At 41.8% G+C, this 12,607-nt stretch overlaps 1 protein-coding gene across 4 annotated transcripts in view; it reads right to left on the bottom strand.

The window, feature by feature from the left end:
• TTC3 (tetratricopeptide repeat domain 3) overlaps positions 1-12,607 on the bottom strand; it is a 141,034-nt gene that overhangs the window by 109,586 nt on the left and 18,841 nt on the right. Inside the window, exons 9-10 of one of the 4 annotated variants that reach the window (XM_082654214.1) lie at positions 12,341-12,435; positions 11,162-11,224 (exon numbers count right to left, since the gene is read on the bottom strand). The exons of 2 other annotated variants lie outside the window; for them this stretch is intronic. In XM_082654214.1, the coding sequence (XP_082510340.1) occupies positions 11,162-11,224; positions 12,341-12,435 (158 nt within the window). Of the gene's footprint in view, positions 1-8,119; positions 8,389-11,161; positions 11,225-12,340; positions 12,436-12,607 lie in introns of those variants that run through there. One more of the 4 variants, XM_082654212.1, reaches the window with a different exon arrangement.

Raw genomic sequence — 12,607 nt, 5'->3', positions numbered from 1 at the left:
CAAAGAGAACTCTCTCAATTTTCTACAACCAAACTTAAAGACAAACCCACATCTGGCCCTGCCTTTTCTCTTTCACAATAAGTGTCTTCTTCTGGGCTTCCTTGGTGGTGCAGTGGTTGAGAGTCCGCCTGCCAATGCAGGGGACACGGGTTCGAGCCCCGGTCCGGGAAGATCCCACATGCCGCGGAGCGGCTGGGCCCGTGAGCCATGGCCGCTGAGCCTGCGCGTCCGGAGCCTGTGCTCCACAACGGGAGAGGCCACAGCAGTGAGAGGCCCGCGTACCGCAAAAAAAAAAGTCTTCTTCTTCCTTATATGGGCAATTTCTCCACTTGTGCCATATAACTACCCATCCTTACCATATCAATTATCCCTTCTCTCACCTGTAAAATTACCCATTCCTTCTCAAGAATCTACCCCATCGATTTTTTTTATTGTGGTGAAATGTACATAACATACAATTTACCATTTGAACCATTTCAAATGTAAAGTTCAGTGGCATTAAGTACATTCACGTTGTTGTGCAACTTCCTATCAACTTTTAATATGCTCAGATCTCTCTCATCTTTAAAAAGCAAATAAAAAAATAAATCTTAAACCCTAAGCAAACACTGTTGGTAATCTACCCAGCAGCTATCCCCTCCTCTACCTGATTACTAGACTTCCATCGTGAGGTTCTACCTCACTACTACAAGATTTAGAGATAATTCCTTATTAGTTTAAACCAATCATGGCAATCCTACTCTCCTTTCCATTGACAGGTTTAGGGGTAGTCATGTGACCCAGACCTGAAGGGACTTATCACTCTTAAAAAGAGATTACAAAAAAATAAATAAAAAGATTACAAAGAAGAACAAAACTAGGTAACTTACCCTACCAGACAGCAATACCTACTAAAAGGCCAAATATACTTTTCTTTTAATAAAAAATAAAAAGCTATCTAAAGATAGATGATCTAACAAACAGAATAGGATACAGAAATCAGAAACAGATCCTTACACACAGTCACCTGATTTATATGACAAAGGTGACACTGTAGTCCATGGGGAAAACATAGTCTTAAAAAATGGGGCTGGGTCGGCTGAAGGGGGTCTCTTCGGTACCCCTACAACTAGTGCAGAGCCTGCTATGTAGAGATGCTCACTGGTTATACGTTCAAAGAATGAGTGAATGGATGAATGAATAAATGTGTCCTCCACATCTACATGCCTGAGGCAGAGCAGAGGCAGCAGCACGAAGAGGGTGGGGGGCTGCGAGCAAGTGGAGAAGCTAAAAAGGCTTCCTCCTCCCCCTCCCCCTCCCCCATCCATCCACCCATTTCTTGTGCATCTACTACATGCCGGGCACTGTGTTATGGACACAATGTGGACAAGCTGGACACGGCCCTGCCCTCTTGGGACTGACATTCTAATGGGGAGACAAGACAATATGGGAACAAATAACTAAGTGATTTCTAAGCCACGTGAAGACTACTGAGGTGGAGAGAGTGAATTTTCAGGAAGAAGGGTCAGGGCAGGCTTCTAGAAGGAGGTGGTATTTGTGCTGAAACTCAAATGAAGGGAGGGAGGGAGCCCTGTGATGCCAGGGAAGAGCGTCCCAGGTAGAGGGGACAGACAGTGCACAGGGTCTGGGGCCGAAAGCGGGGCAAGCAAGCAGAGGGGAGGGGGTGACAGCAGAGGCCACAGAGGTAAAGAGAGGAGGGCGTAGGGATGGGAAGGGTTCCTGGGTTGGGGGCCTGAGGACCTGCGAGGGCTGGAGGCGAGGGCAGAGGCCTGTCGGTCTCCAAGGGCAATGCTGACGGACTCGGGGCAGCAAAGAGAAACAAGGCTGTCTCATCAGAGCTGGCTTTGGAAGCCTCAGGACCAGAGGCGGTACTGGGGGAGAGGACCAGACCCAGGGGAGGGGGCTCCAGAAAAGCAGCCCAAGAAGCAACGGACGGGCAGGTTTAAGGAGGTGGGTTCACTGTGGTGGGAGCTCAGAGTAGGGGATTCTGGGAAGCAGAATTAGCTGCAGGCAACGCCAGGATTGCAGAGAGGTGAGAAGCGGACTGATCCCCACTCACAGGCTCTCCGAGGAGCCTGGTGTGGGAGTCGGGGTGTGGGGAGGGCCCTATTCTGGCCTGGTCCCTCAGAGGCAGGGCTGCAGTGGGAGCCCTGCTCGCTTGCCCTGGGATAGCAGCCCCACCAAGGCTGGCCCTGGCGTGGGGGGCGGTCTTGGGCCCAAGAAAAAAGAAAAAAAGAAAAAGAAGGAAAAGAAATGGGGCTGGGTCAACTGGACATTCATATGAACCCTGAACCCTACCTCATACAAAATACAAAAACCAACTCCAAATGAACAATAGATTTAAATACCAAAGTTAAAAAATCAAGCTTTTAGAAGAAGAAAGAACATTTTGTAGAGTAGGCAAAGATTATAATCAGAACACAGAAAGTGCTTACCACAAAGGAAAAATTTGATAAATTGTACTATATTAAAATTACTACTTCCATTTGCGAAAAGAACATAAAGAGCAAAAAGGCAAGCCACAGAGTGTCAGAAGGTATTTGTAATACGTATATTTGACCAATGACTCATATCCAGAATTTTTGAAAAAAAACCTCCTACTGATGAATAAGACATTCAACTCAAAAGAAAAAAAAATAGCAAAAGACTGAAGATTCAAACAGGCACTTCACAAAAGAGAATATCTGAACGGTCAATAAGCATGTGAAAAATGTTCAACTTAAATCTCCTAAATCAACTTAAGGAAATGCAAATTAAAATCACAGCACTGTATCACTACACACCCAGCAGAATGTCAAAATGAAATGACACAGAATAAGAAGTGTTAGTGAGGATGTGGAACTAAAACTCTCATATGCTGCTGGCAGGAGTGTAAAACGATACAACCACGGGTGTGCTTATGTTCAGTGTGCTACAGCTGAACATAAGCACACCCTCCTGTCCCAGCAGTGCCACTCCTTCATTATATACTCAACAGAAATGAAGACATGTGTTCACAATGACGCTATCTAAGTCAAGTACTAGAAACTACCCAAATGCCCATCAACAAGAGAATGGATAAAATGTGGTATATTCATGCAATAGATGAACACTTTACAACTACATGCAACAATATGGATCTCAAACACAATGCTGAAAACCAGACATAAAAGAGCACATACCACATGATTCTGTTTATATTGCACAAAAGCAGGCAAAACTAACCTATGGTGTCAGAAGTCAGGACAGGAGTTATCCTGGGGGGAGGAAGTGGGTAGTGACAGAAGGAGGAACAAGGGTGACTTCTGGGTTACTGGGGTTGTGATCTGGGTGCTAGTTATGGTCGTTTAGTTTCTGAAAATTCAACCTATACACTTATGAACTATACATTTCTCAGTGTATGTACTAAGGTTTTAGTTTTCAAGATTACAACAGTCATCCTTCTGCTGGAGGCTGTAACGTCCAGTGTGGTATCTGAATTACAGTAGCCATCCCGCCATCCTGAGGGGGCAGTTTGAGGTCCAAGTCATACAGTGGGGCTGGAAAAAAAAAAACCTAGGTCTTTGATGACATAAACACACCACCTTAGAATCACCTTCTTCTGGAACTCTTGAATAAGGTAAGTTTTCGTCACCATTTAAACCAGCTGAATAAGAGACTTCTGCTATTTGCAGCCAAAAAACATCTTAATGCAATGGCAAACCTCTTCTGTTCCTCACTGCCTCTCTCCCAGAACACCTTTAACGGCTGCCTATGCTAGCTGGCTCCGTTTCCTCACCCTCATTTCTCAACCCACTCCAGCCCCAGCGTCTGTTCCAAGCTTCCCACTGACTGCTCTCCCTATGGTAAAAGAGATCCATAGAACTAAATCCAAATTCCAAATGGCTTCTCAGCAACAGGCAGCGCTAGCTACTCTTTCACTTGCTTCCATGATCCCACACTTACTTTCCTCCTACCTCTCTGGCCACCTCGTAAAAGTCTCCCGTGCAGGTTCATCCTTCTCTAATTGGCCACTGTTTGTGTCCCTCAAAGCTCGGTCCTACTTCCTCTTCTAATCTCGACCCTGCCCTCTCTAGACTAGCGGGTCTCAAACCTGGCTGCACATTAGTACTACCTGGGGGGCTTCTGAAAGCCCAGTGCCCAATTAATTCAATCAGAACTTGGACTGTAGCCTACAAAACCCTCCTTGGTCGAGCCCCTGACAACCTCTCCCCCTCATTCTCTGTATTCAGACACACTAGTAATTCCATGAACGCAACATGCTGTGCTCGCTTCGGCAGAACATGAGCCAAACTTGGAATGCAACGTGCTCCTTCCCACACTGCTGGTCCACTGTCTAGAACACAGGGACTATGTCTGTTTTTGCTCATTTCTAACATACCAGTGTTTAATGTTATTTATTATAATAAACAATACTATAATACCTATAATACATAATATTATACTGCTATTATAATTATAATCACGTTTTAAGTATATTTATTAATATATAAATGTATATTAACATTTTCGTATTTACTAGCATTTGACCACATTCGTCTATGAAAGCAAAGTGGGCGGAGTAAATTACATCGTGTTACTGCTCATCCAAGTCACTGCAGCCCAGGGTCCAAACACTCTGGAGGGCAGGCCTGACTTTAGCAGCAGCAATACCCTGCACAATACATCTGTGAAAACAGGAAAACCCCAGAGATGCAACCCAGTAGTAAGTGTACTGGACAGAGGGTAAGAAACAGAGCTCTAGCATAGATGCTCCAATTTATTACATGTTACATGGGAAAGTGTATTTCTCCAGTCTCCACCCCTATCTAGTTCCTCACATACAATATGTTACATTTTGCCCTAAATTATGTTATGAAAAAACACTTATTTCCCCCTCCTCTAGTTTCCACGTGGATTTGCTAGATTAATCACTAGTGAGCTCTCTCCTCTCCCTAAACCTAACTTTTCCCCGAGGGAATAATAACTTATCTAATGGTGGGGGAGAGGCATCAATCATATGGGGCTTAGCCTCTTCTTTTTCTTTCTTTGGGACCTTATCTTCAACAGCAACATAACACCAGATTCCCTTCTCCTCCAAGCTTAAAGTTCACAAGGGCCCCTGTTACCTGGTTCTGTCTGTGACATGGGTGAACTAATAAGAAGTCACTTGGCTATCAGACTTAAGACCCGGTTCTCCAACAACTGTATTAGTAATGGAGGCGAGACTGCATCACCAATTGTCTTCTGCTTCCATCTCTTAGCTAATTCTGGACTTGGGAGGGGAAGGAGATGCCATTAACTGACTCTCTCAAACCACAACATATAAGCATGTAAGAACTTTGAATATCACAAAAGAATTACTTCTCCCCCTATTGTAAATCATCACTTTCAGGGCCTGAGCAGACCACAAAGAAGTAACAATATTACTCCCCAAGGTTCTCCATCTTACAATGAAACAACAAAAGCAGGATTCAGATATAATGTCAGTTATTGTCAAATATGCAGTGACTATGAACCACTGACTGAATAAACACATACATTTTAAATCAAAAGTTAGTGTCTGGAATTAAAATTACATACGCTCTTTCATCCAAGTAAAATAAATTTTTATCAGGAATTTATCCTACATATATATATATATATATACATATATATATATACTTGCATCTGAGTGTAGAATGTAAGTAAAAGGATATTCCTGTATATAATTTTTAAAACTGGAAATAAGCTATATTCTAATACAAACTATTTCACTGAGGAAAATACTATGCAGCCATGAATAAAAACTAGGGTAGATCTCTATATTCACCGATATGCAACAACTCCAAGATTTAAACATTAAAAGCATCAAGACGTACAACAGGGTGTATAATATGCTCTTACCCATGTTAAAAAAAAAAAAAAAGGACATATACCTTAGACTGAACCAAACAAAATGCCTTATTCTGATTTATAAAAGCAACTTCATTTGGTTCAATGTAATAAGTGCTAGTATAGTCATGAAATATCAGTATCATGGATACACAAGGATCTAAAAGAAAGGCATTAGGGCAGGGGTCTCAGCTGGGCAAGGTTTTCAGCTTATCCTTTAGTACTCAACTTTTTATGATGTGCATTTGTTACTGCTTTTTAAAAAGGGGATGCACCCCAAAGAAGACTGAAAAAATAACTCTTTCCTTCAAAAGGAAATTCAGCGGGCTTCCCTGGTGGCGCAGTGGTTGAGAGTCTGCCTGCCGATGCAGGGGACATGGGTTCGTGCCCTGGCCTGGGAAGATCCCACATGCCACGGAGCGGCTGGGCCCATGAGCCATGGCCACCGAGCCTGCGCGTCCGGAGCCTGTGCTCCGCAACGGGAGAGGCCACAACAGTGAGAGGCCCGCGTACCGCAAAAAAAAGAAAGCAAATTCAGCAGCTTTTAAGCAAAATAAAGAGACAGCACAAGTAAGAGAAAAGAGTGAGGAATAATTCACCAACCAACACGTACACTAAAGCTCCCCACATACACTAAGATTTTTGACATTCTCACAGAAACATACAATTGACTTGATTCACACCTTGGGCCTCAGAGAAATTCAGAAACACACACACACACACACACATCATTTAAAGTCTATCCACCTGCTATTAATCACAAGTTGGGAGCTAATAGGTATTATCATATAGATATGGACTTTATATAGAGATATATATTTAACTATCTATATAGATATAGATAGTTAAATATCAAGTTTTAAAATTCCATCGTTTGAGGCTTCCCTGGTGGCACAGTGGTTGAGAGTCTGCCTGCTGAATCAGGGGACACAGGTTCCAGCCCTGGTCCAGGAGGATCCCACATGCCACGGAGCAACTAAGCCCGTGCACCATAGCTCCTGAGCCTGAGTGCCACAACTGCTGGGGCCTGCATGCCTGGAGGCCATGCTCCGCAGCGGGAGAGGCCACTGCAATGGGAGGCCCGCGCACCGCAACGAGGAGTGCCCCCGCTCATCGCAACAAGGCAGGGCCCGCGTGCAGCAATGAAGACCCAATGCAGCCAAAAATAAATAAATAAATAAATAAATTCCATCATTTTCCAAAGTAAATTTTTTTAAAAAATCCAAGGCTCTCCCTTTTTCCAATTACATTTCCCATTACACAATTTATCCCATCCCACCAAACAATTCAAATTTTCACGTATGAGTCCCACAAGAATGAATTAAACAGTAAGTCTAATCATATACCTTGCGAAATCATTGTAACTATAGACGCTATAGATGCCTGATTGCTTTTTCTAGATTCCCCTCTAATCTGAAAATTTCTAATTACTTCAATTAAAACCATCACTCTAAAATGCAGAAGATCAGAATAAAAAGGACACGTCACCCCAGCCAGGCATTCTGGGATACACTGCACGCATTCCTCAGCTTGAAGGATTCAGTAGGGAGAAGCAGTGGCAGGAGGCAGCATATTTCCACCACCACCCCCAAGCCCAACCCCATTCCATGTGCTTCCCCAGGGCAACATCTGCTGACCTGGAGGTGCACACCTCTGGAGAGTGGTAAGGGTTCTTTCTGACTCCGGGCCTCCCCTATACCCACCCAAGGGTGGCCAGACTTACAAGTATAGGCTATTACAAGTGGGGCTATTCGGCATTAAAACCTCCACCACTCTCTGACCATTTCTAAGTGAAGCATTTTCCCCACACATACTTCACCTCAGGTTCCCAACCATTGGTCTTAAAATACTTCTATTTCTCTCCTTTCAAGATTACTTTCCACTTATTTTATCCTTAATGTTTGGTGTTTTTTCCTTTTTTCATCTTATGTGCATTTTAAATTACACTTTGTGTTACTTTTTTATCAAATATACATAAAAGTACAGAGAATAACATTAAGATAATCAACACCCATGTACCAGCTTAGCAAGACCTTAACATTTTGCCATATTTACTTCAGATCTTTTTGCAGAGGTCTGTTACAGCTGACACCCACTGTGAACCATCTTTCCCAGCTGCAATCCTCTTCCCTCCCTCCCTCCCTCCCTCCCTCCCCAGAGATAGCCACTCCCCGGGTGTTTAACATGCCCATGCACTTTAAAAACATTGCAAATACATACTACGTATTAATTATGGATATGCATATCATTTTGCACATTTTAAAACATCATATAAATGGCATCATACCGTACAAATCATTCTGCAACTTGCTTTTTCACTCAACATTGCATTCATTTTAACTGCTGCACAGAATTCCATTGTATGAATATACCATAATTCATTTTATCCATTCCCCTACTGATGGACTTTTAGGTTGTTTCCATTTCTTTACTCTTAAAAACAACGCTCTAATGAAGGCTCGTACACATCTTCTTGGGTAGCCCAGAAGCGGGCGGCAGAGTACGCGCATCTTCACCTTGCCAAAGGGCTCTCCACAGTGATTGCACCAATTTACACTTTTCTCCAGCCGAGTATGAAAGTTTCCTTTGTTCCACATCCTCTCAAACACTTGGTGTTATGAGGTTTTTAAATTTTTGCCAATCTGATGGGTACGAAAGAGAGACTCACAGTTTTTAATCTGCACATCCTGTAAGGACAATCATGTTTATTGACTATTTAGACCATTATTTTCATTTTTTTCAACTTTCACATTGCCGTTTGATTCTATCATCACCTTACGGTGATTAATAGTAGAGACTCTGCATCCAGGCTGCCTGGGTTCAAATTCTGGCTCCATCACACCCACCTAGTGTCTGAGGACACTGCTTGACCTCCCCAGGTCTCAGGTTCCTCGTCTATAACGATAGAGCAGCACCTACCTCACGGGATTGTGAGGGTTTTATGAGTTAATACATGCAGAATGCTCAGAACAGTGCCAGGGAGGTCGGATGCTTCACCCTCAGCTGTTCCTGCAGCTGCTCAGCCTGATTCCCATAACGGACCTACCAACCCTCAGATGTGAGAGCTTCAAAACATCTCAATCTTGGTAACCCAGCTAAATGGCATGGGTCCTCCTGAGTCAATGGCACGTCTGAATCACTGGCAACATGTTCTTTTCTGAAGTCATATCAACTACTCACTTGGTCAGGAGTTATGTGTATTGCAGGTTCAGAAAACATTATCCCTACATTATTGAGCAAGTCATATAAACAATGAATGAGGTGGGAACAACAGTAAAACCAATGTGGCATAATGCTTCTGACATTAAATAAGCATCCAGCACATATTGGTGATGGCCTAATAAGGAAATGCTGCTGACCTGCCTCTAAAGAAAACTTCACTGGTGTTGAATCACACACCTAGACCGGCAGGAAAGAGGTACAAGGATGGATGCACAACCCTGCTCTTGACCTTGACCTCACGGGGCTACCTGGCTTCTATACTTCTACTTTGATGCACCTCCTTCACAGCAGAGTTTTAGCAGGATCCTGCTTGAGTGTCTAGCATTCAACACTCACGAAAGAGGGCAGAAACCCCTGGTTTGCCTCTCAGCTCCCAGCGATCCCCTAGGCAGAGGGGATGACCTTCCACCCAATCAAGGTTTCAGATAGGCGCCTCGATTTTCACAAGAGGCTAGCCAAGTTGCCCAACCTATTCATCTTGAAAGTATACAGATTGACCTTTAAACAGCGCAGGATATCTGCAATTCTGGACCTAGCCAGAGGCAATAATCTAAAGACATTTGCAGCTCATTTCTTGTTAGAACCAGTTGAGGACAGTGGTATAGACGGAAGACTGTGTCAAGCCCATCCATTCCTCTAGACTAGATAGCCTCGGTTTATCCACGGCTTAAGCCACCTAAAAGCTGCATAACGTTAATACAGCGGTATTCTCCGAGGTGGTGATTTTATTTTCTTCTTTTTAAACTCTTGTATTTTCCAAATTTTCTACCATGAGAAAGTGTTCTGTTTATAATAAAAGAAAAACATACAGGTTATTTTTAAAAGCTTCATACTTGGAATATACTATAGTCCCCACTCCCACCTCCCAACGTAAGTGCTTTCCCTGAGCAACAACGGATATCATATTCTCTGCATTCGTGAGAAAACTTAATGAAAAAAATTATTTATGAAACCCCAAACTGCACTCTCAGGGAGTTTTTTCCTTTGAACAGGAATGTTGCTGAGGTTCTTCTCTACTCCACCACTCAGTTCATATTAGCCATATAAGAAACTTCTTCCAGAACGAAACACCAGCAAAACAGTTTCACCTGAGCAACTGGTGTCCTCTTTCTTCAGGGTCAGTGAGAATTATGTAACTTGTCGGGTATTCTCTTTTTATTTTGGGCAACAGAGAGGTCAGATGCAAATATGAATTATAGCCAATCACTAAGCAGGACCTTATGCCTATGCAGCCTTATTCTAAGGATCCCAGGCTCTAACTTGGTTTTTTTGTTTGTTTTGTTTGTTTTGAATATTTTTCTACTGAGTGGATGTATTCCTGAAGCAACCCGAAACCCTTCCTGCAATAAGGTAGGACACAGTTAAATGTAACTGTCATCTACACTGCTCAACATTAATGCTTAATATTTAAGTCCTAAAAAGTTTAAATTGAGACAATAAAATCATGGTACAGTATCAACAATCTTTCTCAACTAATAAATAAAAGCTTAGTTGAACATGAGGAACTAAGAATTAATTATGATTTCACTCCCAGAGTTAAACCATTAAATTTCTTTTCCTTCACTTATGAAGGATATTTACTTAATTTTTTCATAACAAGACAGAGGAAACAAATACAGCAAAAATTCTTCCAGAACTATACAGATTAGCTAATAGAGCAGAAGAAGGTAATATATTATAGGTGTTATAAACACAGACTTTGACATCATCAGATAAGATCTGTGTTCAAATCTTGGCATCACTGCATCATAGCTTGAAAAAAAATGGGGCAGGGTAGAACCAAATTCACAATTACTAATTACTAATGGTATGAGTTTGCCCAAATGTAAAATGTGGAGAATAATTATTTATTAACTGTGTTGTGAGAATTAAATAACCTATACGCAGTGCTTAAAATAATGCATAGCATGTTATCCACTCAATCAGAATAGCTGTTTCTGTCGTTGTTTTTATATATAAAGCCTAAAAGAGCTCTCTTCTAAGCATTTAACTATTTCTGCCGAAGAACTACTGAAGAATTTTCTTGCGAAACTGCAAAACAGAAATACTTCTCAAAGATCAGTATTTAGCCTAACAATTCAGTGATTAGGCACTCTAACCAACTTACCTAAATTGTCCAGTGCGAAGAAAACAAAGAGCTCGGTTACCATAAAGAAGGTGATTTTCAGGTCTTTAAAAGAAATAATGTTTCGTCAGTAAAGAACATTACATACAAAACAAACATAACACAGAAATCGTAAGGCAAGAAATAATTTTCAAAAACTTTACATCTGTGTGGCAGAGCACAAAGAATATAGCTCTTGTTCCTTCACTTCCTGAGCAACTTGTTCAAACCAACTTAAACTTCCCTGTATTCAAAATGAAGATTGAAAAGTTCTACTTTTTCTGCCTAGCTCATAGGGCTGCTGCAAGGATCAAATGAGACATATTAAAAAACTAGCAAACTACAAGTATGCTATAACTGTACAGAACAGAATACTTATGTAAGTCAGAACTGTACCACCTTCACAAAGAACTCAAATAAAGGAAGCCTGTAAATTACAACCGTAATTTAAATAGCTTCATTTCGAGTTTTGTCCTTTTTGGTTTTATCTTACTGTTCCTCTACCGCTTCCTAGAAGAACAGAGCAGCAGGCTTTCAGATGTGGTGTGCTACCTGGATTCACTCATTCCCCGTGGAGATGGGTAAGACAGGAAAGAGAGTAGCTGTCTACAGCGCACCCTCCTAAGGCTGCTACAGTATTAGATGGGCCAGCTAAGATGTCAGTAAGAGCCAGGTGAGGCACACTTGCAGGAATGCTACAAAATTCTAGCAGCTGAGCAAACAGAAGATGAGGTAGAGAGAACACATGCATTCTCTCAACAATTCCAACTATTACCCTTTAAAAATTCCCTCATAGAAAGCACAAATCCCTGAATGGGTGACATCTTAAGTACTAGTAACTAACCCTTTGTTATCAGTTAATAATTTGGAAGGAATTAGTGGAAGGGAAAACAAGAGCAAGAAAGAACAGATGACCCTGTACTGGAAAGCTTGGGAACAAAGTGGGGCAGGGTAGAAGCAAATTCCCAATTTCGTCTGATTCACTTGAGTTATACAACTTGATTAGTAAGTTCACCTACTCAGGTCATCTCATGCTTCTAATACCTACGGGTGAGAAAATATATTCTGCATAGCAAACTGATGATATTCTCCAATTCCTCATCTTGTGTTTCTTTTTAATGACTAGCATTCTAACTTGATCTGCCACATAAAAAGGGTCTCATTGTTCTATTTTGCTCTTACCTACATTCAATGGCTCTGGTGTAATAGATAATAGCTATATCAAATCTTTCTTTGGAAAACTCTTCATTTCCTTTCATTTTCATTAGTTCTCCTTGCTGAGAAATCAAGGTAAAAGAAGACCCATCAATTAAATGCAAAGAGAATCAGTAACCCCAATATTTAAGAAAAATGGTTCTGGGTTTCTATCTCAGATATCAGAAGTAACCTGGGGGATTACTTAGGTAGAAAATGAGAATTCAATACCCAACATTTTAGAATATACATTTA

This window comes from Grampus griseus (assembly GCF_964374135.1).
Source record: "Grampus griseus genome assembly, chromosome: 5".
NCBI classification, from domain to species: domain Eukaryota; kingdom Metazoa; phylum Chordata; class Mammalia; order Artiodactyla; family Delphinidae; genus Grampus; species Grampus griseus.
Note: the sequence above shows the minus strand (reverse complement) of the source record. Positions and strands in the feature narration are given on the sequence as shown.